At 35.6% G+C, this 27,413-nt stretch overlaps 4 protein-coding genes, 1 long non-coding RNA gene and 1 pseudogene across 5 annotated transcripts; 3 read left to right on the top strand and 3 right to left on the bottom strand.

The window, feature by feature from the left end:
• The first annotated feature begins 202 nt into the window (after positions 1-202).
• LOC132640375 (small ribosomal subunit protein bTHXc) lies at positions 203-2,775 on the top strand. The gene is made up of 3 exons (XM_060356955.1): positions 203-452; positions 797-861; positions 2,503-2,775. The coding sequence occupies exons 1-3, from the start codon at positions 284-286 to the stop codon at positions 2,623-2,625; spliced, it is 357 nt and encodes a 118-aa protein (XP_060212938.1). The 5' UTR covers positions 203-283; the 3' UTR covers positions 2,626-2,775.
• A 3,566-nt stretch (positions 2,776-6,341) lies between these two features.
• LOC132642267 (pleckstrin homology domain-containing protein 1) lies at positions 6,342-7,045 on the bottom strand. Its single transcript, XM_060359518.1, has one exon. It carries the CDS (start codon positions 6,965-6,967, stop codon positions 6,530-6,532), a length of 438 nt encoding a protein of 145 aa, XP_060215501.1. The 5' UTR covers positions 6,968-7,045; the 3' UTR covers positions 6,342-6,529.
• Positions 7,046-9,965: 2,920 nt separating this feature from the next.
• On the top strand, positions 9,966-11,856 carry LOC132639161 (uncharacterized; annotated as a pseudogene).
• Positions 11,857-12,453: 597 nt separating this feature from the next.
• On the bottom strand, positions 12,454-16,438 carry LOC132642266 (uncharacterized). The gene is made up of 2 exons (XR_009583078.1): positions 15,760-16,438; positions 12,454-12,887 (listed from the first exon to the last, which is right to left on the bottom strand). It is a non-coding gene; the product is annotated as an uncharacterized LOC132642266 (long non-coding RNA).
• A 1,470-nt stretch (positions 16,439-17,908) lies between these two features.
• On the top strand, positions 17,909-20,344 carry LOC132639160 (uncharacterized). The gene has a single exon (XM_060355642.1). The coding sequence runs from the start codon at positions 17,909-17,911 to the stop codon at positions 19,811-19,813; it is 1,905 nt and encodes a 634-aa protein (XP_060211625.1). The 3' UTR covers positions 19,814-20,344.
• Positions 20,345-20,368: 24 nt separating this feature from the next.
• On the bottom strand, positions 20,369-26,865 carry LOC132640374 (uncharacterized). Its single transcript, XM_060356954.1, has 5 exons — positions 26,112-26,865; positions 25,071-25,182; positions 22,953-23,067; positions 21,204-22,265; positions 20,369-20,860 (listed from the first exon to the last, which is right to left on the bottom strand). Exons 1-5 carry the CDS (start codon positions 26,290-26,292, stop codon positions 20,603-20,605), a joined length of 1,728 nt encoding a protein of 575 aa, XP_060212937.1. The 5' UTR covers positions 26,293-26,865; the 3' UTR covers positions 20,369-20,602.
• Between the last annotated feature and the right edge of the window lie 548 nt (positions 26,866-27,413).

Raw genomic sequence — 27,413 nt, 5'->3', positions numbered from 1 at the left:
AAAGTTACTCCTTCCGTCCCATTTTATATGAGGGTCTCTAACTGGGTACGAGTTTAAAAAATAAAAATAAAATTTATAAAATTATGATCTAAAATAAATTATAGAAATTTGTGTGGATAGAAATCACGAGAGCAAAAATTAAAGACCAGCACAAAATAGGGGCTTAAGTGCAAATGACCTTCTGAAGAAAAAAGGACATCTGTAGACACATTATCTGGAAACAATAAAAAGAGGTTTGAACGGCCACAAAGCTCAATTTTATCTCACTATCACTTCACCTGCAATGGCTTCGTTACTCGGGGCAGTACCTATGGCTGTTCAATCCATGGCGGCTCTTTCTCCTAATTTATCCTTCTCTCGTTCTCACTCAGTAGCTGGCCTGTCAATTGCGGCGGCAACCCCTTCAGCATCAATTTCGTCTTTGACTCTCACCTCTTCAAACCTGCCATTCAGTATGAATCACATCTTTTTAACCTTGAAATATATTGAACCCTAAATAAGATTAGAATTATTTTGTTGTTCATTTTAATTTTCAACCGTAACGGGTCGTTTGGTAGTTGATTAGACTTATGCAGGTTAGTATATTAGTTAGAGGGAATATATGTATTATTTTATGAACGGTTTAGTTATTTATGTACTACTTATTAGTTATTCCACCTGCGAGTTTCTAATGCGAACCAAACATGTAATAATTTTATACATGAGTAACTTACCTCATAACTTTTACCAACATTATGTTTGTGATAATACAATTTAGTTAGGGAAAGTGATATTTTTTTTTTTAATTTGATTTCAGTTTACTGCGGCAGAGGCGATAAGAAGACTGCGAAGGGCAAGCGCTTCAATCACTCCTTCGGCAATGTGAGTTAATTCCACTTTCATTCCTGCTACGTAGAAATTACCTAATTTAAGAAAAAAAATTCTCTTCTTATCCACGTTTTGCTGATAATATTTATTCTAATTTCATATCTCTGTTTCATATAAAATAATAAATAAATTTCCATATAAGTGCTACTACTAACAAACCATTTGGTTTATGGTTCTCCCTTAGTTTCAGTTTATATTTCTTAGTTTGACTAGACATATAATTTAAGAAAATAAAAGATACTTTTAAATTTTGTGATTTTAAACTAAGAGGGTGTTTGGGTTGGCTTATTTAGAGTAGCTAAAAGCTTATAGCTTATTTTTGTACTTTTCTTGGCTAAAAGTAAGTGCTTTTAAGCACTTTTTATCTTTGTTAAACACTTCAAATTTTAAAAAAGAGCTTAAAAACCAATAAGTACTTAAAATAAGTCAATCCAAACACCCCCTGAAGATGTGCATAACATATCAAAGTATTTTTTGAATTTCGTGGTCTTAAACAAGTAATGTAGAGTGTTGGAATTAGAGAGTTACTTGAATATAAAAGACATTCTTTTTAAAGCAGACTAAAAAGAAATGTGAGACACCTAGGAATTGTTTGTTTGGTGAGATAAGAGATAGCAATCCCGGATAAGATTCAGAGATCTCGCGTTTGGTTATAAGTAGTACTCCCTCCAGATCAAAAAAAGAGTCCAGTTAGCTCTTTTTTTTTTATCAAACAAAGAGTCCACTTAACAAATCAAGAAAGAATTAACTTTGTTTTTCTATATTTGCTCCTATTAAGTGTTATATGATCAAATCCCAATGCATATTTAATTAGGGGTAGTTTAGTCAAATTATCTATTTTTGTCTAGGAGTTAGTATTTTTTTAAGGGGTGTGCAAATGGCTAAGTGGACTCTTTTTTTGATCCGGAGGAAGTACTTCTTAATTAGTGACAGGAACCATTTACGCTAAAATGGCGGAATTAGCTATTCCCTATAGAAGGTGCGATAGCTAATCCCATGAAATATCCTTGTCTATCTCATCAAGATGACCAAACGACCCCTTAAATTGAAATGGAGGGAGAAAGTTTCGCACAACTAATGCAATATTAATTTTGTATAATTTTATACTTTGATAAAATTATTTATAAATTTCAAACGAGACGATACCTTAGTTTTGAAGATTTTGTTTTGTTTCTTACAACAATTTTTCTTAGTTTAGTTTAAAACTTGAGCGTTTAAAGATGCTGAAAACCTCTAATTTGGTTAAAAGGCCATCCACTGTTATTTTTATAATAAAATGAAATGGACCTTAATAGATCATAATAGATACAATCAAAAATTGTTATAGATGATTTACCAAAAACAATTTATATAGATGACCTAAACTAGTTCGAGATTGAGGCTCAATTGATCGATTGAATTTCATTGTAATATGAGAATATAACAAAAATAATTCCTTATGTTTGAGGGTAGGTTCAAAATAGTCCCTTAATTATACACCGACCAGTTTTAGTCCTTAAGTTTGCCAAAGTTAGCATTTTTGTCTCCATCAAATATTAACAACTTATGTTTGTTAGATTTGATGGAAACAGTAGTCGTTTCAATAATTTTGATTGTTATTTGCAACTGATATTGACTCTGAGAATTGGGTTTTAGGCAAGGCCAAGGAACAAGAAGAAGGGAAGAGGACCACCTAGGGTTGCAGCACCTCCAGCAGCTCCAAAGAGGGATCCATTTGATGATGGCCAGGTCGTTAAAATTGAGATTCATGAAAACTAGTTTTCTGGGAGGGTCAAGTTCATCTACAATTTCTATTTTCATGTAGCTCTTTCTACAACTTGTTAATTTGCTTGAGTTACCCAAATTTAAATGTCGATTAGTTGCTTGTTGGACTGAGCTTTCTAGTTTGCTTGAAGGGTCTTCATTAAATTGTTCTTTGTCCTATTAAAGTATGCTTAGTAACGTTCAGTGGTTCATTATACAAGTGGTAATAGCCATCGTCGAGGGGACGAAAATCATAGTAAGACACAGCCAGCCAGCCAGGGAAAGGATCTCAAGTCCGAGTGAAAGCTATCCCACAATCCTTCACGATAACCTTCTTAAAAGCCTATATTGCGTCGTTTAAGACACAATAACGTCTTCCACGTTAAGACTCATCGTTGGACCTTGTTACCGCGCCGAAAAAGACGTTATAGCGACGTCCATTCTGGGCCATCTATGATTGTGGACCTATCTCGGACTGGTTAAGAGGCTCAATTTAAGAATTTGGGACCATGTAGACGGACTAAACAAATAGGGCGAACGGAGAGATTCAGGCCACCTTTCTAAGGCTCAAGATTTCAGCCATCAAAAAAAGTGGAAAGTTTTTTTCTTTTTTTGATAAGTTTAAAATGGAAAGCTTAAAGAACCCACAAACTTCACTTCATTACTCTTTTTCCTGGTGAATTTATATATAATCTAATTGGAAATAAATGAAAACTGAAACATCTACATTGAGGCAACAAGTATGAGAGGAGCAAAATTATAATGAAACGGGTTGTAGAAGAGCTTTTCTCGTTCGAGTTGAAAAGATAATCTTAAGATTATCTTAACTACTACTTTTCTCGTTCGAGTTGAAAAGATAATCTTAAACTACTCCAAAGTTTGTATGCATATTCAACAGGACACAAGTTGGATAAACAAAACTTGCATAGTAATGAAAATTTCCCCTATAAAAATTTAAAAACCGAATCCAGCACTCATTGCCCAAGAGCACAGCGTCAATACAGCAACTGACATCAAAAAGCATTTAAAGGCACAATAGAAATGTTCCATCATCCAAGCACTTCTGGATATAGCTCAATCAGATCATCCAATCATGGAAATATTTAACCATCCAATTTTATTCGGTTCTGGATTAGAGCTCACTATTAGGTACAAAGCTGGCTTATAGATTTTGGCTTTCCACAGGGAAAATATTGTTTTGGTTTTGCCATAACAAAATTTCAGACTTAGGATTTGGTATTTGAAAGATTTCTGAAGAACTTCCCAAACCAAACATGGCCCTCAAGCATTTCTTGGTTGCATAAAGATTCATTTTTTCGTCATGTCTCTTAAATGTATGACGGTCGACCTAGACGTTTAACCAAGAAAGAAGAGAAAAGGTATTCAAAGCCAATCTAGACTTGTTTACCTACAAAATTAAGGTCAAATAAAGGTAGAATATTCAAAAGGCAAATCTGCTACTTACACACAGAGAAAACGAGCAGTAAAATCTAAGCTACAACAAACCGACGTCTCCTCGCCCTGTCTTTATTGCCTAAGCAAGCTCATTTTCCTGTATGTTTACACATTAGACGTGTTAAAATGGTAAAGGTGCAGACGACGAGTATGTTGATACTAAGCTTGAGAGTGCATCTGTGGCAGCAGAAGTAAGCCAATGTTGGACAGAGTATTAGGTAAAATGGATATTGATTGAAGAAAATGATGAGTTTGATGTGCATATTAAGCTACAGGAGAAATTAGAAACCAACTTTTTTTTAATGACCTAAGGAAGCCGTCCAGGTCCAACCCTAAGGACCAACCGTAGCCTACGAAACTTCGGAATGATGGGCCCATCCACTGTCCTCCTTAAATACCAGGCTAAGTTCACACAGCGCAGATTCAAGGTTGGCAGTGGAACAAATGCAAAATTCAAGGTAGCCAGTGGAACAAACATAAAGTTCCGGGAAGACAGATGGCTAGGGGACTCCACTTTGCAAGCAGATTTCCTAATTTCTACTCAATTTCCACAAGCAAGCAGTCAACCGTTTCACAAAATAGAGCTGACAATGCCTGGAACCCTCAAGTCAGAAGAAATATACAAGGCTGGGAGCTACAAGACCTTCTCAACCTACTGGAGAGGTTAGAGACATTCCAAATCAATGATCAGATAGTTAACAGACTCAGGGTGACATAGATGATGGCAAATACTCAGTGAAGGCAGCATATTCTACCATATCTGCTCAAAATGAAATGGCAGTTAACTGGCCATGGAAGATAATTTGGAAGACTAAGTTGCCTCCAAAGATGATGTGCTTTAGTTGGATAGGCCTTTATGAAGCATGCCTTACTCAGAATAACCTTCGTAAGAGGAAATCACACATTGTTAATAGGTGCAATATGTGTGATCAGGCTATTGAAAGTAATAGACACCTTCTACTACACTGTAGAGCAGCTGCAGATATGCAACATGTTTATCTCAGCTTTTGGTCTAATTGGGTAATGCTTGAGAGTGTAAAAGATGCTACGGTTAGTTGGAACTCATGGAAGGTTGGAAAGTCCATAAGGACACTTAGGAAGATGATTCCTGCTTGTATTTTTTGGAGTATTTGGACAGAAAGGAATACTAGATGTTTTGATGGCAAATCTACTCCAAAGTCCAAACTACACTTTTAAGGGTAGATGCTCCAAACTACACTCTTAAGGGTAGATGCTTAACAAGTCTTTATAACTGGTCAACCTTTCCCCTGTTACCTCCGCTGAAGTCTTTTTAGACTTTGTAAGCTCCTTAACTTTAGAATAGCCCTTTTGTAATAGAGCTAACATTGTCTTTTTGCGTTTTCTTTGCCTTGTAAATTTTGCATCTGCTTGATGCTTCTATGAAATTCATTACCTTATCTTAAAAAAAAGATCACATGGTGCAGAGCTCGAACCTCCGGCCTAAGTCACATGACCCTCAACCTGAACTAAGCCCTGGAGGCTAATTAAAAACCAACTTCTTGAAACCATAATTGCAGAGACTCCTAATGAAACTCAATCAAAATGTCGAAATTGAAAGCAGAAAGTTAGTGCAAGAAAATTCTATTTTTCTGAAGGAGAGAATAAATTTCTTCCAAGCTCGAATGAGCATTAACATGGAGAAACCCTGTTAGCTTATCAATATCGCAGTACTGGATTCACTCTAATTTCCTTCAATCAGTTTCAGTTTTAAAAGGCAACACCTAAAACTACTAAATATCCTGAAATACTTTACTTGGCAAGTACTCAGATGTGAGCCAGAGAAATTTAGCCAACAACCTAAATCTCTACATATTCAAAAGGCTATATGTCATGCGACATTTTGTAGGATCGTCAATGAAACCCAGGATTTTCCTTTTTTCTTTTATACAAAGTGTCAGAGCAATTAATGATAATACTTGAGGGAGACCTACCTAAAAAATCATTTCAGCAATATAATGCAACTTTTGAGTGTATTTAAGTGGAGGGTAAAACAGAAACTTCATGGGACAGTCGCAAGTCCCAAATTTCCTATTCGAAGAAATCAATTAGAGAATCTAAGTTGTTTCTTTCCTTTTAATTGCATTTCTTCTATCGTAATAATCAACAATAGTCTATCGTCAACTAATCACCATATATAACAAGTAAAAAGCAAAACGTTCATGATATTTGAATTGGTACTTGTACATCTAAATTGTCATCACAAATCGGTAAATAGTAAGATAAAAGCCCTAACAACACAAAATTGCAAAGGGAAAAAAACTTCAACTCAACAAACGACATCAAATTTACAACATTCATAATTCACCAATGACTCAAACAGAGTACTTACATCTTCAAATACCACAAATTACATATATTCACACCACACACAGACAAGACAAACCTTATTTCCAAAAAAAAAAAAAAAAACATAAATTAGGTTATGCAAAATATTTATTCCCAGCTATGAATAGTCCACAATTTCATCATTGGTAACAGACTTAGAATGCTGCACTATAGACCGTCCGATGGAATTAATCCAATCCTCCTTCTCCTTCTCCGAATCAGCAATAAAATACATAGTATCTTCACGTGTCGAAATCTCGAAAGCGAATTGCTTGTTTAGCACATCTTCAGCTCCTTTAACAGTAACACAATTAGCCACTGGGATCACGCCACGTGGTTTCGATTCGCTAGTGATGTTTGATTCTTTGAACCAGAATAGTTTTCCTTGTTTTAATACGAACCACCTACGACGCCAGGTTTTTATGTACTCGCCTTGTTTTGTTAGCCACCCGGTTCGTTCAGGGTTAGACCAGAACTCGATGGAGTCGTAGTTTTCGTTGTTGTTCGATTGAGTGGTGGTGTTGCCCATCACTGCTCGCCATAGACTAACTGCCATTGTGATGGGATCGAAAAAAGAGAGAGAAAGAGAGAGGTGCGAAGACTAATAGATTGCTGGGTTTTATTTTTATTTTCTTGAGAAAATGACAAAAATGGTTTTAGATTTGTCCTTATCAGGTATTAAGTGATCAAATCTCAATACTTTGATCACTTAATAACTAATAAGGGCAAATCTAAAAATATAATGTTAATTCTTTCTTGATTAGGTAAGTGAAAATTCTTTTTGAACAAAAAAATAAAGGCTAAGTGGATATTCTTTTTTAATCGGAGGGAGTATTACATAATATTTGAGTATGACTGTTATAGAGAGGTAATTTTACAAAGAGTGTACCGCTATAATGGACGTTACTGCTGTTATAGGTAAAATACTGTTATATTAAAGTAAAATATAATATGAAAAATCAGTTTCAGAGAAACTCAGGCCGATATAGTGAAATGTCGTTATAACGAATGACAATTATAGAGAGCTTTGACTGCAGTGCTTATTTTGAAATGGAGGGAGTACTAAAGACATACTTTTCAAGGAATTTATTAAGGGCAAGCTTGGAAAATACATCTTACTTTCCAGTAATAAATAGGTTTCTTAAGCGATGTGTTAAAGCTAACAACACCATTAATGGAGTACTAGTCCATTAATGGGAGATCGCAGGTTTGAAACCTCTGCATATTTTCTTGGTCGTGCTAGTCGCACGGGGCTTGCCCAATACAGTTTATCTCTCCAATGTGGTTTTCGAGCTATTGGACTAACGGCCATTGTGATGTGATCAAAGGGGAGAGAGAGGTGTGAACTGGGGCCATCACAACTGCTAGTTTTATTCTAATTTTCTTGAGAAAATATAAAGATGGTCCTTCATGTTTGAGGATAGATTCAATATAGTCCTTTAAGTATAAACTTAATAATTCTTGGTCATGGTGCTTTAAGTTTGGGGGAGTTAATATTTTTAGTCTCCGTCAAATATTAACGGACTCTATTTGTTAGATTTGACGGAGATGGTGGGAAAAAAAATTAAATTATAAAATAAGAAAGTCTCATCATATCCTAAAATATGCAAGTACTAAAAAGATATTATAGTAAGAAATAGCAAAATTACAACTCAAAACGATTTTTTTTTCATAATTCCCATCATATTTAACAATTCGTATTCTGATAAACATTTGACAAAGACTAAAAATGTTGCGTTTAACAAATATACTATACAATATTTACCACTCTATTTAGGATGAAATAAGTATTCAAAAATATTGAATTGATTACTATATGCCAAGTAAAGTATTAAATATGGAGTACTAGTTTGTAAGTATTCAAGTTGTTTACGGTTTTTTTTTGTTTGTAAGTATTTGTAAATATTGAATTACAATATCTCAAGTAAAACATTAAGTATAGAGTACTAGTTTATAAATATTCGTAAATGTTGAATTACGATATGTTCAAGTAAGTATGTACTAATTATTATTCTCTCTATTTCAATTTACGTGACACTTTTTCTTTTTAATTTTGCTCGAAAAGATTGTACTCTTCTACTTTAGAAATAATTTAATTTTATAAATTTATTTTACCCTTGATGAGTTGATAAGATGAATTATAGCAACGCAAATATCAAAAGTTTGTTTTAGACTATTAATTTTAAGAGTCTTCATTCTATTCTTTAAATTTCATGTTCTGTCAATGGTATTACATAAATCGAGACAAAGAGAAGTAGTTTAAAGGTGTATTTCAAGTAAAACATTAATTTCGACAATAAACTTTCTTTTCCGAACAATAAATTTTTTCAGCCTCCGTTCAAACATTGTCATAATGCCTAGATACAACATTTCATAAGTGGCAACAAAATATTAATTGTTAAAATTTTAATAAGAAAACATTAAAACAAAAATTAAATTAAACAGTTTTAATAAACTAAAAAAACCCAATTCTAATGGGATAATGTTAAATATGTTAAGCCTGTCTTGAACAGGAAAATATTTAATTTTTTCTCTTGGATGATGAAATTTTATTCCTTGTAGGTTTGGACTTACAAATTATAAAAGCCCAAGCCCGTCAATTCCCAATCCCTTGTCTTAAACCTTTCATTTTTTTGCACGGATTGCCGGTCTTTAAATTTTGCCCCTCATATTTGTGGTCTTTAAATTTTGTCCTTCGCTTGGATACATGAGGTTCTGGGTTCGAACCCCCGCTCAGGCATAAAATAAAAAAATAATTTCGCAAGGCAGGGCTGGGAGGAGTGTATGCCGGATCCGGCATAAAGTCCTTAGGAAAAACTAAAGTTATGCCGGAGGAGGCATAACTTTTCCTCAAGGCATAGTTTAGTTATGCCTTATGGGGCAAAACTTTTCCTTAAAAAACTATGCAACTTTTAATTAAGGAATAACCAAAAGTATGCCCCATAAGGCAGAACTTTTTCTTAAGGTATAGACTTTGCCTTATAAGGCAAACTTTTAGTTATGCCTTAAGGAAAAATTCCGCCTTATGTGGCATACTATAAAAGTTTGCCCATTAAAAGTATGTCCCCACCGGCATAAACTTATGAAGGAATTATCAAAGTGATGCCGGACCCGGCATACTTATGCCAAGTTTGCCCATAAGGCATAAGTATGCCGGGTCCGGCATAAGTTTGGTAATTCCTTCACAAGTTTATGCTGGTGGGGGCATACTTTTAATGGGCAAACTTTTATGCCGGACCCGGCATAAACTTGTGAAGAAATTACCAAACTTATGCCGGACCCGACATACTTATGCCAAGTCTGCCCATAAGGCATAAGTATGCCGGGTCCGGCATAACTTTGGTAATTCCTTCACAAGTGTATGCCGGTGGGGGCATAGCGAAATTTAAACTCTGCCTTGCGATTTTTTTTTAAAAATTTTGACTGTGTGGGAGTTCGAACCTGGAACCCATGGGGTTTAGCCGAAGGGCAAAATTTAAAGACCACCCCAAAAGAAGGGCAACGAATTGCCCTAAACCTTATTCTGTTTTTGTAAGTTCTCTCCAATTTCCATCATGAGCAGCAACTTTGGCTTCTCTCCATTGCCTGAAGAAGAACATGCTTCATTAGATGATTGTTTGAAGCTACTCAGAGGAGAAAGAGACGAACAACGATTAGCAGGACTACTACTAGTAACAAAGTTTTGCAATAAAGATGATCACATCGCCATTCGCAAGGTGTACAACGCCATTGGACCTCAATTCCTCCATCGGCTTCTTCAAACTGGAACAGGGAAAGGAAGTGATGATAATCGCGACGCCTATTTGCAGTTGTCAATCACAGTTCTAGCAGCATTATGTAGAGTTCCCGAGATTGCAAGATCTAAAGATATGGTAAGTAAGATTCCTCTCATTTTTGAGACAATGTCAAGAGAAGCATCAGGATCACCTATCATTCAAGAATGCTATGAATTCTTGTTTTTAGTCTCAACTGCCAATCAAGAAGGGGTTAAAACCTTGTATAAATCTGGCGGCTTGAACGTACTAGCTTCGCAAATAATGAATGGTTCTATGATTGAACATGCTATGAGACTAGTCCAGATAATTGTTACTAAGCTAGAAGTTTATTTCGAGCATTCAACTGAACTGGCAATGGTGGTGGCTGCATTAGCAAAACAGTTTGCTTTGCTGCATATTTGAAACGCTTTCTCTCCAATTCGCTATCCTGTCCAACGGATATAATTGTGCACGTGTATATGATGCTCCTTAATGGGAAACGGCGTTTGGTCAACGAACATAAGGATTGGTATTATGGCTATATTGCAAAATCGAGTTGCACCTTCACATAAGCTTCATGCTCTTGTTCTGGCTCATTGTGTCATTGGAATCGCCGGTGAAAGGTCGCTTATTGGGGAGATGAACTTAAGTGACTCTCAGGATTCCTTGTGTATACTGCTTGTTTTGGAGTCATCAAGGGTCGAAATTGTTGTTCTTCTAAATGACCTGGCATACTTAAAATATGAAGCCTCCAACACGTCGTCTTCAAACAGAGAAAACATTCTTGTGAAGCAGAGGAATCTTGGTGTAGACTTCTCTTTGGTTGAAAAGATAATTAAACTTATCTCTAGTTTTGGTGAAGAAGAGTACTCAACTGCCAATGATGTTATCAGTGGGATCACTTTCACAAAAATAATTTCTGGGTTAAATGAGACAATTGGTGTTGTTTTGGACTATCTACAAGATACTAAGGAGCATGGAGAGAGGAAAGGGGATGATCTTCTAGCGGCAGTGCGAGTAATTGGAAGCTATCTTGCACAAGCACCAGATGCATGTAAAGATAAGGTCACACAACTCCTAGGTTATATGCTTTCAATTGAAGGGGAAGATGAATTGAGTCCTTTTTATTCCATCTGTTTCTTGCTTCCTATGCTGTGTCAAATAACTCTCAAGACGGGAGGGTGTAAAATTTTAGCTTCCTCAGGTGCATATAGAAAAGTTGTTGGTTGCCTCATTGCTTTGATTGACCAAAACAATTATGGTTCTATGTTCTTGGCTTGCGATGCAATTTTGAATCTGCTTCTAAAGCGGGAGCAAATTAAATTTCCCTCAGATGATCTCAGTTTTATCAGACTTTTAGTAGCATTGTCATATTGGGCAGAGGGTACAGATGATGCATCTATTATCATGATGGCATCAAGCAACTGTTCACTTATACTTGATTTGACATCAGAGGAAGCTCTTCTAAATCATCCAGACTTCAGTAGTGGCACTATTGTTACTCTATCAAATCTCATTGGACGAAGCTTTGCGATGTGTGGTCAGGACTTGATGTCAGATGATGCTAAAGCTGAAGTAGATCTTATTTCAGATAATTACCTCAGCATATTCATCGTGGGCTGATCGGTTTCCTCGTATTAGACAAGCTGTCGAGAGCTCAGGGCCTTTTCCATTTCGACATGTTTCATAGGACTCTTCACTTGATGAACAACTTAATCAACAAGCTGAATGACCCAACAATTCAGCAGTACTTTTTGGCTTATAATTTAGCACAGTATGGATTAAAGTCAACAGAAACTCGTAGATACACATTGCATGTTTTTTATCAACCACCAACAAGGGTAATGGATATAGAACACCATCCATGCGCAAGGTTACAAGGCAGCAGATAACATCTTCTTGTAATATCCAAGATAGAAATTTTACGTTTTGTAATGCTACTAGTACTAGTACTTCTTGTTTTGCAAATGCTCGAATCTTGTAACCGTTAAAGTGCTATAATATTAAGTTATTGCAGACCAAAGACATGAACTTGCAGTTGCATTTACAAAACCAAAAGCAGCAAGTACAACTCAGTGTAGCATAATGAGATAATGGACCCAATCATTTCCTCCAATATGAAAAGTTTTTTTTACTAATACCCTATCTCTGCAAAATTTATATCCTCATTTAGTAACTTGTAGACTTATGATTATTCTGCAAGTAGGAACTAGAACGAGGCACGTTGCCCACTTCAGAACTAGCATTACTGCTTGCAGAAAATTTGTTTAAGCACACGACACAATAATGAGATAAGGCTGGCTTCAAATAATATAGCTAACTGTGCATCAATCTTTACATAATGAGATAACCATACGCCTCGGTTCTTCCCAGGAAACAATGATAATTCAAACGCCAAAGACTCTCATTCCGGCACTGAATCAAAACTATAATTCTTAATCTTGCATAGGCGAAGGGCAATCATTACCTTCCATGCATACTGGCAGGAGATCTAGCACCTTTATCACCGCTAATAGCATCATCAACTTCACTCCCATCAACACACACTGCATTGTTATTGACACTCACTTCTGAACTACCATTGCAGCTCGTAGCAAGTGGGGAGTCGGATACACTCACTGTTCTGCTTCTGTTAGGTCCTGATCTCGCACTGTACATGGAGGATGCTGGAATATTAGTCATCGATGGAGGCAAATTACCTGGGATGCTTCGCCTTATATCCTGTTAGAGTTTATAAGTACTTAATATCTCTTTGTTTCAATTTATGTGGCACATTTTTATTTTTAATGTAGCTCAAAAAGACTATTATCTTTCTATAATGAAAATAAAAAATAGATTTTACTCTTAATAAGATGAGTTATAAGGACACAATATCTAAAGTTTGTTTTAGATTACAAATTTTAAAAGTTTCCTTTTTTTTTTTTGTTAAATTTCGTATTCAGTCAAAAGAATGCACATAAATGAGTACAAAGGGAGGTAGGTCAAGATGTATTTCAAGTAAAATATTAATTTCGACAACATACTTTTTCTTTTACAAACACTAACTTTTTCCAACTTCAGTTCAAACATTGTCATAATTTTTAAGTAACAACAAATATTAAAACAATTGTTACACCTTAAATAAGAAAACATTAGAACAAAATCAAATTAAATAGTTTTGATAGATTTATAATTTTGGATTCTAATCGGATAATGTTATTCTTAGACATTCAGGAGGAAGCGCTCCCTACCAAGAATTTTTTCATATTCAGAATTCGAACCCGAAACCTCTGGTTAAGGTAGGAGCAACTCATCCGCTGCACCACATCCTTTTGTAAGAGAGTCTTGAACAGGAATATTTTTTTTTTTCTGTTGGATGATGAAATTTTATTCCTTGTAGGTTTGGACTTCCAGTAAAAAGTATAAAAGCCCAAGCCCGTCAATTCCCAATCCTTTTTCTTAAATCTTAGTAGCTGTTTGGCCATGCGATATGAAATCATGATTTCATATTTTGATTTCAAATCAACGTTTGTTTATGTAATTTGCATAAAATTTCAACTTCAACTTCATATTATGATTTCAAATCCCAAATTCTCAGAAAAAGTATGATTTGGAATTCCAAATCATGATTTCAATTTATTTATTTTAAAATGTAAAACTTGACCCATTAGTTTATATATATATATTTCTAAAAGGTTCATAAGCTGGTAGATATATTTACCTATCATGTTTACCAACCATTTATACAAAATATTAAAAGATTAGCAAGTTGGTAGTATATTTATAAGAAATTTAATCTTGAGATAATTATATTAAAGAGTAGTTACACTAAAACTCATATTCAATGTTCCTTTTTATTAGACTAAAGTTCGATCAATTAATGTTGTATTTTTTAGAAATGCCTTCTAGTAACGTATTAATTTTATTGTGAATTGTGATTTGCTTATTTGGTAAGATTGTATAAGAATTGAAAAAGTTTTAATGGTTTTCATAACTTGTGGATTTTTTATGGCTATGAGATAAAAAATACAACTTAAGAAATCCAAATTTCATGTCCAAACAAAACTTCAATAATACAACTTATTTTCAGGTCTTTTAATATTATAATTTTCTTGTACAGTGACTTAAGAATGTGCAAACATGTGACCGTGGGGTCCGCTTTTGGAATAACGTTCAAGAAACAATTCAAGCCATATACAGATGTTTTACTATTATTCCAAATGACTGATGCTGAACAGATCAAGGAGATAGGACAACAACTCGTAAGTCCTTAGCAAAAATAAATATGTCTCCCACTCTGTATAAAACCCTTTCTTGCGTTAGATCTTCTTCCATATTAGCAAGTTTTATTTCAATATCTGAAGTCACTATTAATTACTCTCTCCGTCTTAATTTATGTGATGTAGTTTGACTGGACACAGAGTTTAAGAAATAAAGGAAGATTTTTTAATCTTGTAGTCTTAAATAAGCCAAAGATATTTGTGTGGCTATAAATAATCTCGTTAAGCGTAAAAGGTAAAGTTTAAAGTTAAATTGTTGTTAAATAAGGAAACGTGTCATTCTTTTAGGAACTAACGAAAAAATAAAAGTGTGTCATATAAATTGGGACAGAGGGAGTATATAAAAAGGGCAGCCCGGTGCACTAAGCCCCCGCTATGCGCGGGGTTCGGGGAAGGGCCGGACCACAAGGGTCTATTGTATGCAGCCTTACCTTGCATTTCTGCAGGAGGCTGTTTCCACGGCTCGAACCCGTGACCTCCTTGTGGTCCGGGGAAGGGTCGGACAGAGGGAGTATATCTTTAACAGAAATCTTCTTATAACCACTAGAATATTACCATACGTATATAACAAAGTTATAATTAATATTTAGAAAAGTTCATTGTTTCCTTATATAGTCATGACATTAGGAATGTAGTAGATTTTCTTTTCAATTTTTAAAGTGATTAAAAAATCATTGTAGAATTTTGTTTGATTTTTTAAAATTTGAATTAAACTACTTAAATCTCAATATCTACCAAAAGATTTTTGTCGACAAGAATGAATGTATTAAATTGTAACAAATGGCTAACATTTATCCTCTCCCAATTATATAATAAGACATGCGATAATTTTTTTTACATCTAGAACTATAAATACGTAAGAATGACTAGTTATACAATATCAATCAATTTTTTGGACCCTTTGACTCATTCGACCCTAAAGCAGATGCTTTAGTGGCCTTACCCTTGAGCCACTCATGTCTTCAAACTGGAACCGGGAAAGGAAGTGATGCTAATTGTGACACATACTTGCAGTTGTCAATCACAATTATTGCAGCATTATGTAGAGTTCCCGAAATTGCTTCTTCTGAAGCTATGGTTACTAAGATTTGTCTCACTATAGAGATAATATCCAAAGAAAAAGCAGGATCAACAATCATTGAAGAATGCTATGAATTCTTGTTTTTGGTCTCAATGACCAATGAAGAAGGGGTTAAAACCTTGTACAAATATGGTGGCTTGAGTATGCTAGCTTCGCAAATAATGAATGGTTCTCATATGCTTGAACACGCTATGAGACTTGTTAAATCATTGTTACTACTAAACTAAATGTTTATTTTGAGTATTCAACTGACCTGTCTATGGTGGTAGTTGCAGTGGCAAAGCAGTTTGCTTTACTGCATAATGCACTGAAATTTGAAGCACTTCACCTCCTATCGACTATCCTGTCCAGCGGATCATATTCTGCATATGTATATGATGCTCTTCGCTTAATGGAAAGTGACGTTTGGTTGATAAACATGCGGATTGGTAGTGTGGCTATCTTGCAAAATCGAGTTACACCTTCACATAAGCTTCAGGCTTTTGTTCCGGCTAATTGTGTCAAGTCAATCGTCGATGAAAGATGACTTATTGGGGGAGATGAACTTAACTGATTCGCAGGATTCCCTATGTATTGTGCTTCTTTTGGAATCATCAAGGGTTGAAATTGTTGTTATGTTAAATGACCTAAAATTCCTTGTTATGTCGGCTGTATAATTTTGAGGAGATTGGGTCGGGTGGGTTTCTAAAATGGAATGGATATTTTAAATCGGGTATGAGTTTATTCGTTCCAGGCTTGACACATGTCCTTTCGTTAAATTAAATGGCATATTTATGCTAAAGTATAACGGCAGGGGTATATTTGGACCCAAAGTACAACGAGGGGATATATTTGGCCCTTTTCCGATAGGACATGATATATTTGGCCCTTCTCCGTTAAATATGAAATACTAGTTTATAAGTATTCGTAATTATTGAATTACATTATCTCAAGTAAAATACTCCCTTCTTTCAAAATAAGTGGTGTTTTTACCTTTCCATTTTGTTTTAATATAAGTGGTGTTTCACATAATCAAGAAGGCATTAATGGTGTTCTTCCAATTAAGTAAGAGAGTTTTACATAATCGAGATACGACGCCCTCCATTTCAAAATAAATGGTGTATATATCTTGGACAAACCCCTTAAGAAAACTACTTATTCCTAGAAAGCAAGATATATTTTTACTAACTTACCTTTAATAAATACCTTGAATAAAATGTAGCTCTTTAGTATTTCCTTGGTTATGTAAATATCCCTTCATTTAAATAAAGGTAAAATTGGAAGAACGTCATTAATGTTTCCTTGATGATGTGAAACACCATTTATTTTGAAACAAAATGAAAAGATAAAACCACTAGTACTTATTTTGAAATGGAGGGAGTACTAAAGACATATTTTTCAAGGTATTTATTAAGGATAAGCTTGTAAAATACATCTTACTTTCCAGGATTGAATAGTTTTCTTAAGCGATGTGCCAAAGCTAACAACAACACCTATTTTAAAATGGAGGGAGTTTTAAATATGGGTACTAGTAGTCCATTAATGGGAGATCGCAGGATTGAAATCTCTACATGTTTTCTTGATCGAGCTAGTTGCACGGGGCTTGCCTAATACAGTTTATCTCTCCAGTGTGGTTTGCGAGCTATTGAACTGAAATGGAATTTACCCAGAGCGCATCTAAAGAGTTAGCGGCTAAGAGTTCCCTAGTTTACCAAAAAAAAAAAAAGGCATTCGTAAATATTGAATTACGATATGTTCAATTAAGTAAGTACTAAATAATAGTCTTTCGGTTTTAATTTACGTGACACTCTTTCCTTTTAATTTTGCTCAAAAAGACTGTCACCTTTGTATATCCAAAATTTAGCTTTAAATTTTTTATTTTACCTTAATGAGATAATGAGATAAATTATAACAATACAAATCAAAATTTATTTTAGATTATAAATTTCAAAAGTCTTTATTTTTTTCGTCTTAAATTTCATGTTATGTTAATTGGTGCCATATAAATTGAGACAAATGGAGTAGTTTAAAGGTGTATTTCAAGAAAAAATTAATTTCGACAATAAACTTTCTTTACAAACAATAACTTTTTTCAACTTCAGTTCAAACATTGTCTAAATGCCAAGGATATCATATACGGCAAAATCTTAAAACAATTGTTACACTTTTAATAAGAAAATATTATATAACAAAAATTAAATTAAATAGTTTTAGTAAAACCCAATTCTAATGGGATAATGTTAAATATGTTAAGCCAGTCTTGAACAGGAAAATATTTAATTTTTTCTCTTGGATGATTAAATTTTATTCCTTGTAGTAGGTTTGGACTTAACAGTAAAAATTATAAAAGCCCAAGCCCGTCAATTCCCAATCCCTCGTCTTAAATCTTATTCTGTTTTTGTAAGTTCTCTCCAATTTCCATCATGAGCAGCAACTTTGGCTTCTCTCCATTGCCTGAAGAAGAGCATGCTTCATTAGATGATTGTTTGAAGTTACTCAGAGGAGAAAGGGACGAACAACGACTAGCGGGACTACTACTAGTAACAAAGTTGTGCAATAAAGATGATCACATCGCCATCCGCAAGGTTTACGATGCCATTGGACCTCAATTCCTCCACAGGCTTCTTCAAACTGGAACCAGAAAAGAAAGTGATGATAGTCGTGACACCTATTTGCAGGTGTCAATCACAGTTCTAGCAGCATTATGTAGAGTTCCCGAGATTGCAAGTTCTAAAGATATGGTAAGTAAGATTCCTCTCATTGTTGAGACAATATCAAGAGAAGCATCAGGATCACCTATCATTCAAGAATGCTATGAATTCTTGTTTTTTGTCTCAACTGCCAATCAAGAAGGGGTTAAAACCTTGTATAAAACTGGCGGCTTGAACGTACTAGCTTCCCAAATAATGAATGGCTCTATGATTGAACACGCTATGAGACTAGTGCAGATAATTGTTACTAAGCTAGAAGTTTATTCCGAGCATTCAACTGAACTGGTAATGGTGGTGGCTGCATTGGCAAAACAGTTTGCTTTGCTGCATAATGCACTCAAGTTTGAAGCGCTTTCTCTCCTATTCGCTATCCTGTCCTATGGATATAATTGTGCACCTGTATATGATGCTCTTCGCTTAATGGGAAACGGCGTTTGGTCAACGAACATAAGGATTGGTATTATGGCTATATTGCAAAATCGAGTTGCGCCTTCACATAAGCTTCAAGCTCTTGTTCTGGCTGACTGTGTCATGGGAATCATTGGTGAAAGGTGGCTTATTGGGGAGATGAACATAACTGATTCTCAGGATTCCTTGTGTTTACTGCTTGTTTTGGAGTCATCAAGGGTCGAAATTGCTGTTCTTCTAAATGACCTGGCATACTTAAAATATGAAGCCTCTGACACGTCGTCCTCAAACAGAGAAAACATTCTTGTGAAGCAGAGGAATCTTGCTGTAGCCTTCTCTTTGGTTGAAAAGATAATTAAACTTATCTCTAGCTTTGGTGAAGAAGAGTACTCAACTGCCAATGATGTTATCAGTGGGAGCACCTTCACAAAAGTTATTTCTGGGCTCAATGAGACAATTGGTGTTGTTTTGGACTATCTACAAGATACTAAGGAGCATAGACAGATGAAAGGGGATGATCTTCTAGGGGCAGTACGAGTAATAGGAAGCTATCTTGCTCAAGCACCAGATGCATGTAAAGATAAGGTCACACAACTCCTAGGTTATATGCTTTCAATTGAAGGGGAAGATGAATTGAGTCCTTTTTATTCCATCTGTTTTTTGCTTCCTGTGCTGTCTCAAATAACTCTCAAGACCGGAGGATGTACAATTTTAGCTTCCTCAGGTGCATATGGAGAAGTTGTTGGTTGCCTCATTGCTTTGATTGACCAAAACAATTATGGTTCTATATTCTTGGCTTGCGATACAATTTTGAATCTTCTTCTAAAGCGGGAGCAAATTAAATTTCCCTCAGATGATCCCATTTTTATCAGACTTTTAGTAGCATTGTCACATTGGGCAGAGGGTACAGATGATGCATCTATTATCATGATGGCATCAAGCATCTGTTCACTTATACTTGATTTGACATCAGAGGAAGCTCTTCCAACTCATCCAGACTTCAGTAGTGGCACTACTGTTACTCTGTCAAAGCTCATTGCACGAAGCTTTGCGATGTGTGGTCAGGACTTGATGTCAGATGATGCTAAAGCTGAAGTAGATCTTTTTCAGATAATTGCCTCAGCATATTCCTCATGGGTTGATCGGTTTCCTCGTATTAGACAAGCTGTCGAGAGCTCAGGGCCTTTTCCATTTCGACATGTTTCATAGGACTCTTGTTCACTTGATGAACTACTTAATCAACAAGCTGAATGACCCAACAATTCAGCAGTACTTTTTGGATGAGAATTTAGCACAGTATGGATTAAAGTCAACAGAAACTAGTAGATACACATTGCACGGTTTTTATCAACCACCAACAAGGGTAATGGATAAAGAACACTATCCATGCGCAAGGTTACAAGGCAGCAGATAACATCTTCTTGTAATATCCAAGATAGAAATTTTACGTTTTGTAATGCTACTAGTACTAGTACTTATTATTTTGCAGATGCTCGAATCTTGTAACCGTTAAAATGCTATAATATTAAGTTATTGCAGGCCAAAAAAAAATGAACTTGTAGTTGCATTTACAAAACCAAAAGCCGCAAGTACAACTCAGTATAGCATAATGAGATAACGGACCCCAATCATTTCCTCCAATGTGGAAAGTTTTTTTTTTTTTTTTTATACTAATACCCTATCTCTGCAAAATTTATATCCTCATTTAGTACCTTGTAGACTTATGATTATTCTGCAAGAAGGAAATAGAACGAGGCACATTACTCACTTCAGAACTAGCATTACTGCTTGCAGAAAATTTGTTTAAGCACACAACACAATAATGAGATAAGGCTGGCTTCAAATAATATAGCTAACTGTGCATCAATCTTTACATAATGAGATAACCATACGCCTAGGTTCTTCCTGGGAAAAAATGATAATTCAAGCGCCTCAAACTCTCATTCCGACACTGAATCAGCACATAATTTTTAATCTTGCATCAGCGAAGGGCAATCATTACCTTCCATGCATACTGGCAGGAGATCTAGCACCTTTATCACCGCTAATAGCATCATCAACTTCACTCCCATCAACACACAATGCATTGTTATTGACACTCATTTCTGAACTACCATTGCTGCTTGTAGCAAGTGGGGAATCGGATACACTCACTGTTCTGCTTCTGTTAGGTCCTGATCTCACACTGTACATGGAGGATGCTGGAATATTAGTCATCGATGGACGCAAATTACCTGGGATGCTTCGCCGTATATCCTGTTAGAGAGGAATGTTGCCAATTAAGCAAAACCTTGAAGTATAAAAAGAACAAGAAGGCTGACAAGGCTGGGAGCTTCCTAGACCTCCGGAAAAAACAAGAGAACATATTTGATACTTTTAAAAGTTTTAAAAAGGCTATATCTGTCTTCAGACTAAAGAAACTTATCCCAAAAAAAGTGTTCAATCTGAAGAGCACCATGCTGCATTAACACAAAAATGACAATTTCTGAAGATGTTGCATAGACAACATTCACGACCGTTTTCTCAAAAGCCTACCCGAGTGAATTTAGTGTATTATCTTTGCGTAAATATCAGCATGAGATGAAAAGAATATACATACCATATGCCTCATTGCCATATCCAAGGATTTCTTTGACAATGTCCTTCCAAAGCCCAAGCTGTCAGACGATGAAGAGTGTGCATACAAGTTATTACGGGGAGAATGTTTGTTGTCCTGCTTTGCAGGAGGAGCCAGCTTCCGCATATTTACTACCCTTTCAACCATCTTAGTTCCAACCATACCAGGGCTTACATTATCATTAGCTTTAGCATGTAATCGACTCATAGCTGGAATCGGAACAGAGCTCCCACTGCTACGCACAACACCATTAGGAGGACGACCTCTCGCTGGAGAGCAAGATTGTCGTCTAATCCTTCCATTTGTAACTGGTTCAATGGATGAAGATCTAACACTTGGTGCTCCAGGTCTACCCCTTGTAGCTGAAGTTGGCCTGTCAGAGAGTGATGTCCGTAAATTGGGCGGAGCATCATAGGAGACACCCGGGATATCTGAAGGCTTCCATGGTCTGGGTTTTACAGCTGGAGAACTAGCACGTGAGGCTCCAGGATTTCTTGCCGTAGTGGTTGCTGTGGTAACTGAAGACGGAGAGTTAACGGAAGGAGCAGTAGCATTAGCTGTACTGGACACTGAAGTAGGCCGGCGAGTTGGAGTTGCTGCCCTTGATGTGGACTTTGATCCAGGAATAGATGCCCTGGTTGCGGGTGTTGAGGAGGCTCTGGTTGGTGTTGAGGACCTCGCACTAGACCTGGATGTAGGTGTTGAAGATCTTTGAGGAACCGTGGATTTAGCAGAAGGCAAGGTGGCACGAGAAGTTGGTGTTGAAGACCTTGATGGACGAGACGTGGTTGTGGTCGACATTGTTTTAGAAGTTGCAGTGGATGTCATTGCTTTGGATGTTGCAGTAGATGTGCGTCTAGATGCTGATGTCAAGGAGGATGTTGCACTTAATGTGGGTCGTCCAGTTGGTGTTGAAGGTCTTGATCCACCTGATGAAGATGGTCTTCGAAGACCTGAACTTGAAGTATTTAATCCAGCAGCGGAAGCAGGTTGTCTAGATGCTAAATTGCTTCTACCAGAGGGCTCGGGCTGGGGATGTGCTAACTGCATCCACAATAACAAGTTTCATGGTAAAATCAGTCCATGGTTCCCAACAATTCAAGTTAAGACTACCTAGGGGAGGCTCCAGTATTCCATTTGAAATTCCTAAATTTTATCTGGGGTAGGTGGTACGCAAAATTCTGTATCTGTTCACGTCTTAGGAGAATGCGTAATTTGTGATAAAAGGGTGAACAAGCCTTACTACCCAACAACTATGCACTACTAGAAATTTATTATGTCTGCAAAAGGTGGTAAAATCTTTTGAGAGATTGAGCAATGGTAATTCCATATGCTCATGAGAAACTTCAAAAAGGAAATGCAAATTAGTACATCATATTATTTGCTTTCAGAAATTCATTAAGCTAACTATGATATATCAACAAAGATGACTCCATTGCTGATAGCATTTGACTAAACAATGGAGCCACCACGTGTGCAACTGGGCATGTGTGTATTGAACTAAAAGACCTGCAAGGTCCTTTCTGCCTGATTATCGAAATTTTCCTTTTATTATGCTTCTTGCACATCTCTACATCCCTTCTACTGGCTGGAGGTGAAGCGAAATAACTTGAAATCTTTAAAATAACATTTCATGTATTAAGTATATTATCATATATATTACTCATCTCAATTACAGAAAATGCATTATTGGAGTAAGGAAAGTTTAAGTATTAAGTAGCATATTCTTACTCTAGATTTCAATGCAGTTGGACGAGCTTTAGCTGTTCCCAGCTGACTCATCATTGTTTTTTGTGACTCCATCTCAAGTGAAGGAAACAGAGGAGTACTGGGAGGTGTTAGAAGCCTGAAACACAAAAGAATCCTCTCAGAATAGAGACCTAAGCATTAGATAAAAGACTAAGCAAATATTTTTTTGATACTGAATGGGCGTATAAGTGTGGCACTAAGATCATCTGATATTAGAGGTCTAGAGAAGTCTTTTCTCTTGTATTTTGGGCCTTTTGGCATGGGGTTACAACACCTACTCCTTTACTTGTTTGTATCAACAATTTGATATATGGAATTCACTAGTTATTCAGTTGAACTTCAAAATGTAAGTAACAACGAGCTCTATATACTGAACATGTTCTCTTGCTATTCATGATGTGAATGAACATTGATTATTAAACGCTCCTTCTGTCCCAAATAGTTTGGCACTGTTACCTTTGAAGAATGCAAGTACAGAGGAATAAACTGCAGAGCTATGACTTAGCATGACGGGAGGCTGTGATGTAAATAGTGCGAATTGGTGCTGAAGAGTTAAGATAACAAGTTTGTTTAATTGTCAGTTAGCTTGTTAGTTAGGTTTTAATTTGCAGATGTTTGTTATTAGTACACTTTGTAAAAGCAGTAAGATTGCTGATCTGAAGCAGTTACAGTTTTCTCCCACTCGCTGGTTTTTCCTTACTCTAGCTTAGCTGTGCTCCAACAGAGTCGCAGTAATTGTCACCAATTCCTGGAATTTGTCATTACCATTTTGGGAGTCAAACTGCTTTTCCTTGGACTATGATTCATTAAATAAGTACTAATTACTTTTAACTACAAAAACTTGTGATTTGTAGTACCTTTATGTAGTTTCCAAATATGTAGTTTTAATCTCTAAACAATTAAAAATTCGATGTTAGAATCCACACAAAATTATACGAGATCATGTTCATACTCCGAACCAAGCCAATTTTTTTTGGCATGGAGGGACTAGTTATTGACACCAAATTTAATTTAAATGTCCATCACCAAAAGTTTTGTTTATCCTCAACTTCTTACTTTGAGAGTTCATCTTAAGTTTACCTCTACATCGTGAGTATTTCCTGGAAGCATGGAGACCAAATTTACGAATTGTAGTCAAGTTTTGAAAGACACATTCTCCAACACAGTTCTATTTCTAATAACTTCTAAGTTTGGACTCTAGTGTCAATTTGTTGGACACCAATACAACATTTACCTAATTTTCTGCTTTTCTTTCAATGTAAAGAGCAATGAGTAAAATAAATAATTTGGTTCTTCTACAAAAGAGACCTGCGAGAAGATAAAGTTCAAACCACTTTCATTCGAGAATGTCCTAACTCAGAGACAAAGAGGGGGGAACACCTTACGGGATTTAGACATTTAGCACGGTGCTTTACATTTCTTAGCCTCACGAACAATTGTAATTGCTTTTTAATATTGATCATGAATATTTAGTGACTGGAATCTATCGCTGTCACATTAAGGAAGTACGCTCCATATATTTGATGAGTAAGTTCTTAATGTTACCTTTCTTTGCAAATTAAGGCTAATATAAAGAAATTCTACATACAAAATAATGAATTAATCCCCCCCCCCCCCCCCCCCCGCCCAAAAAAAAAAAAAAAAAAAAAACGTCTCCACTTCTTCCTTCCCTTAGGGACGCGGATCACCAACTTAATGGTTTGAGATGGAACTCTGCCACTAGCACCCTCACTTATCAATACAAATAAAACTATAATTGCTTATCCACTTATCTTTTTTGCCCCTTCAGTTTCAAGATTTTGTGTTATGTGTACTACTACTCTACTAAGAGTAGTAGAGTAGATAAAAAATAGTAACCGTGTATGTGGAAGATAATTTTAGCAAACATGTACGATAGTATTGCAAAAGCTATCATTGCATTACCTAAATAGACAAAGATTGAACATGAAGACATAATGTAGGTGATATGACACAGACATTTCACTTGATTGAAGAATATATGACAATTATACCTAACCAGCTAAAAGCATAATTAACTGAACAAGAAGAAGAGTCACTATCACCACATGCTCGAGAAGAAAGGAAAAATTAGGAAATTACCATTCATAATCATTTTTATCATTGTCAGCATTGAGGAAATCATCAGCACCATTTTTCCTCACAGTAGTAGTGGCTGATCCAATATCGAATAGTGAGTCGCCTGCTTTTGATCCTACAAAGTAACACTTAATTAGCTTAGCTTATGAAGCAGATTCAATGGAAAACCCAAATTCACCACAACTTGAACATACTATAGAACTGTTATGCATCTACAGTAGCCAAATATATCAACATCTTTTAATGACCACAAATCATCTTATTATAGCATAAAAAAGAGATAATGGTCTAACACACTGAACTATTACTTTTTGGCGAGTTTCACACCCAAATTATCAGTTGTTCTCTTTTCCTACCTGAACTATCACCATAAAAAATAAAAAAAATAAAAGGCAGCCCGGTGCACTAAGCTCTCGTTATGCGCAAGGTCGGGGAAAGGGCCGGATCACAAGGGCCTAGGGGGACCTTACCCTGCATTTCTGCAAAAAGTTATTTCCACGGCTAACCCGTAACCTTCTAGTCACATGGTAGCAAATTTACCAGCCAAGGTTCCCCTTCTATACAACTATCACTATTTATATATCAAAATACACGTAGGGGACAGGTTCAGGTAGGGAAAGGGAACAACTCATAGTTAGCCTAATCAACTTCAAGGTGTGTTCTGATACATAGATTGTGATAGTTTAGGTAGGAAAAAGAAACAACTGATAGTTGGGGTGTAAAACAGGCGAAAAAGTAACCGTTCAGGTGTTTTTTTTTACTATTAACTCCATAGAAAAGGCAAAATCACACCATAATAAAGACAATATAGTTGTTCCTTTTTCCCACCTGAACTATTACCTAGGTGTATTTTAATACATAGATTGTGATAGTTCAGGCAGGTAGGAAAAGGGAATAACTAATAGTTGCAGTGTGAAAAAAGTGACAGATCAGGTGTGTTTTTCACCATTAACTCTATACAAAACGCAAAATCACACCATAATCTCAACCAAAAACCACAAATATGAAACATCAAATTTGAAAGGTAAAAATAGAATTTCTCACCATCAACTTCATCGTTATTTTGAAAAAGAAGAAGATCATCTCTTTCCTTCTCTTTTCTTCGCATTTCGAAAAATAAAGCTAGCTCTTCTTCCTTCTCCTTCATTACTGAATTCCTAAAACTCCCCATTTGTTGTTGTAATTTCCTTAACGCCTTTTCTTCTCCCCTAAAACTTCTATTCATTGCAAATCTAAACCCTTTATTTCATCATAATCACAAAACAAACCCCTTAATTCATCATAACTCAACTTCAAGAACTACAATAGTGCTAGAACCCAGATATAAATATTACTGATGTGCAGAGAAAGTAAAGTGGTATGATATGGAGATCACCAGAAAGAACAAATTGGGAAGCTAAAAATGTTACATATGGGGAAAATTAGGGATGAAAGTGCATATGAGAAAGACATTTGGGTTTTTCAGTAAACCTTAATCCATCAAGTGGAAAATTCACTCAATAAAACCCCAGTTTTTTCAGTAAATTTCAAAAAGTAGCATCATTAACTCAACCTTATGAACTACAAGGAGTACAATAGTGCTAAAACCCAGATATAAAAATCACTTGAAATATTCAAACAAAAATTGTTTTGTTGTGGGTTATTCAGAGAGGTTTACAAAATTGGAGAGAAAAAATTAGAGAGAGGAATTAAAGGGGTGTGATGTGAAGATCAACAGAGTGAGGAAGTTGGGAAGCTAAAAATGTTACTTATGGGAAGAATGGGGGATGAAATGGAAAATTACAATGACTTTTGGGGTTAGGTTGTTCATTTTATTTTTTAAGAATTGGATTATTGAGAGGGCAAGTCACCCCTTGTGGGGCACCAATAAAAAGGCTATATGAAAAAAGTTTGTTTTAATAAGTAATTTTAAAAAATATATCTTATGCAACATGAATTTAAACTAATAATCAAAATTAATAAAGACACCGAATGAGTGAAAAGTTAAATAAGAAAAGGGATAATAGCATTATTTTATCCTGAAATTATAGATGTATTTTAATTTTGGTCCATGTGATATCTGACAGGTATATTTAACCTTCAATTAGTCGAAATAAGTGTTTTTAGTCCTTTTATGTAAGAAGCATGTTTTAGAACTATATTATCGTTACATATGGAGTAATAGTACAAACTTATCATCACCGACTAACAATTAAAAGGTGGAACGACTAATAATTATGATAAATTTGTGAATATTCATAAGGTAGGGATAAGGTTTGCATGCACTATAACCCTCTCCGGATCTTACTTGATGGGATTATACTGGTTATGTTGTTGTGAATATTTACGAGGAAAAGGATCAAATAT

Source organism: Lycium barbarum, chromosome 5, assembly GCF_019175385.1.
Source record: "Lycium barbarum isolate Lr01 chromosome 5, ASM1917538v2, whole genome shotgun sequence".
Taxonomy (NCBI): Eukaryota; Viridiplantae; Streptophyta; class Magnoliopsida; order Solanales; family Solanaceae; genus Lycium; species Lycium barbarum.
The sequence above is the reverse complement of the archived record's forward strand: the minus strand, read 5'-3'. Positions and strand labels throughout refer to the sequence as shown.

Bases quoted from the DNA above. Each gene is read 5' to 3' on its own strand.
- LOC132640375 (XM_060356955.1), top strand. From the start codon at position 284: ATGGCTTCGTTACTCGGGGCAGTACCTATGGCTGTTCAATCCATGGCG. The intron at 453-796 runs GTATGAATCACA...ATTTGATTTCAG, and splicing joins CTCTTCAAACCTGCCATTCA to TTTACTGCGGCAGAGGCGAT. The intron at 862-2,502 runs GTGAGTTAATTC...ATTGGGTTTTAG, and splicing joins TCAATCACTCCTTCGGCAAT to GCAAGGCCAAGGAACAAGAA.
- LOC132642267 (XM_060359518.1), bottom strand. From the start codon at position 6,967: ATGGCAGTTAGTCTATGGCGAGCAGTGATGGGCAACACCACCACTCAA.
- LOC132639160 (XM_060355642.1), top strand. From the start codon at position 17,909: ATGAGCAGCAACTTTGGCTTCTCTCCATTGCCTGAAGAAGAGCATGCT.
- LOC132640374 (XM_060356954.1), bottom strand. From the start codon at position 26,292: ATGAATAGAAGTTTTAGGGGAGAAGAAAAGGCGTTAAGGAAATTACAA. The intron at 25,183-26,111 runs GTGAGAAATTCT...GTTACTTTGTAG, and splicing joins AAATAACGATGAAGTTGATG to GATCAAAAGCAGGCGACTCA. The intron at 22,266-22,952 runs GTAAGAATATGC...TTGTGGATGCAG, and splicing joins CAACTGCATTGAAATCTAGA to TTAGCACATCCCCAGCCCGA.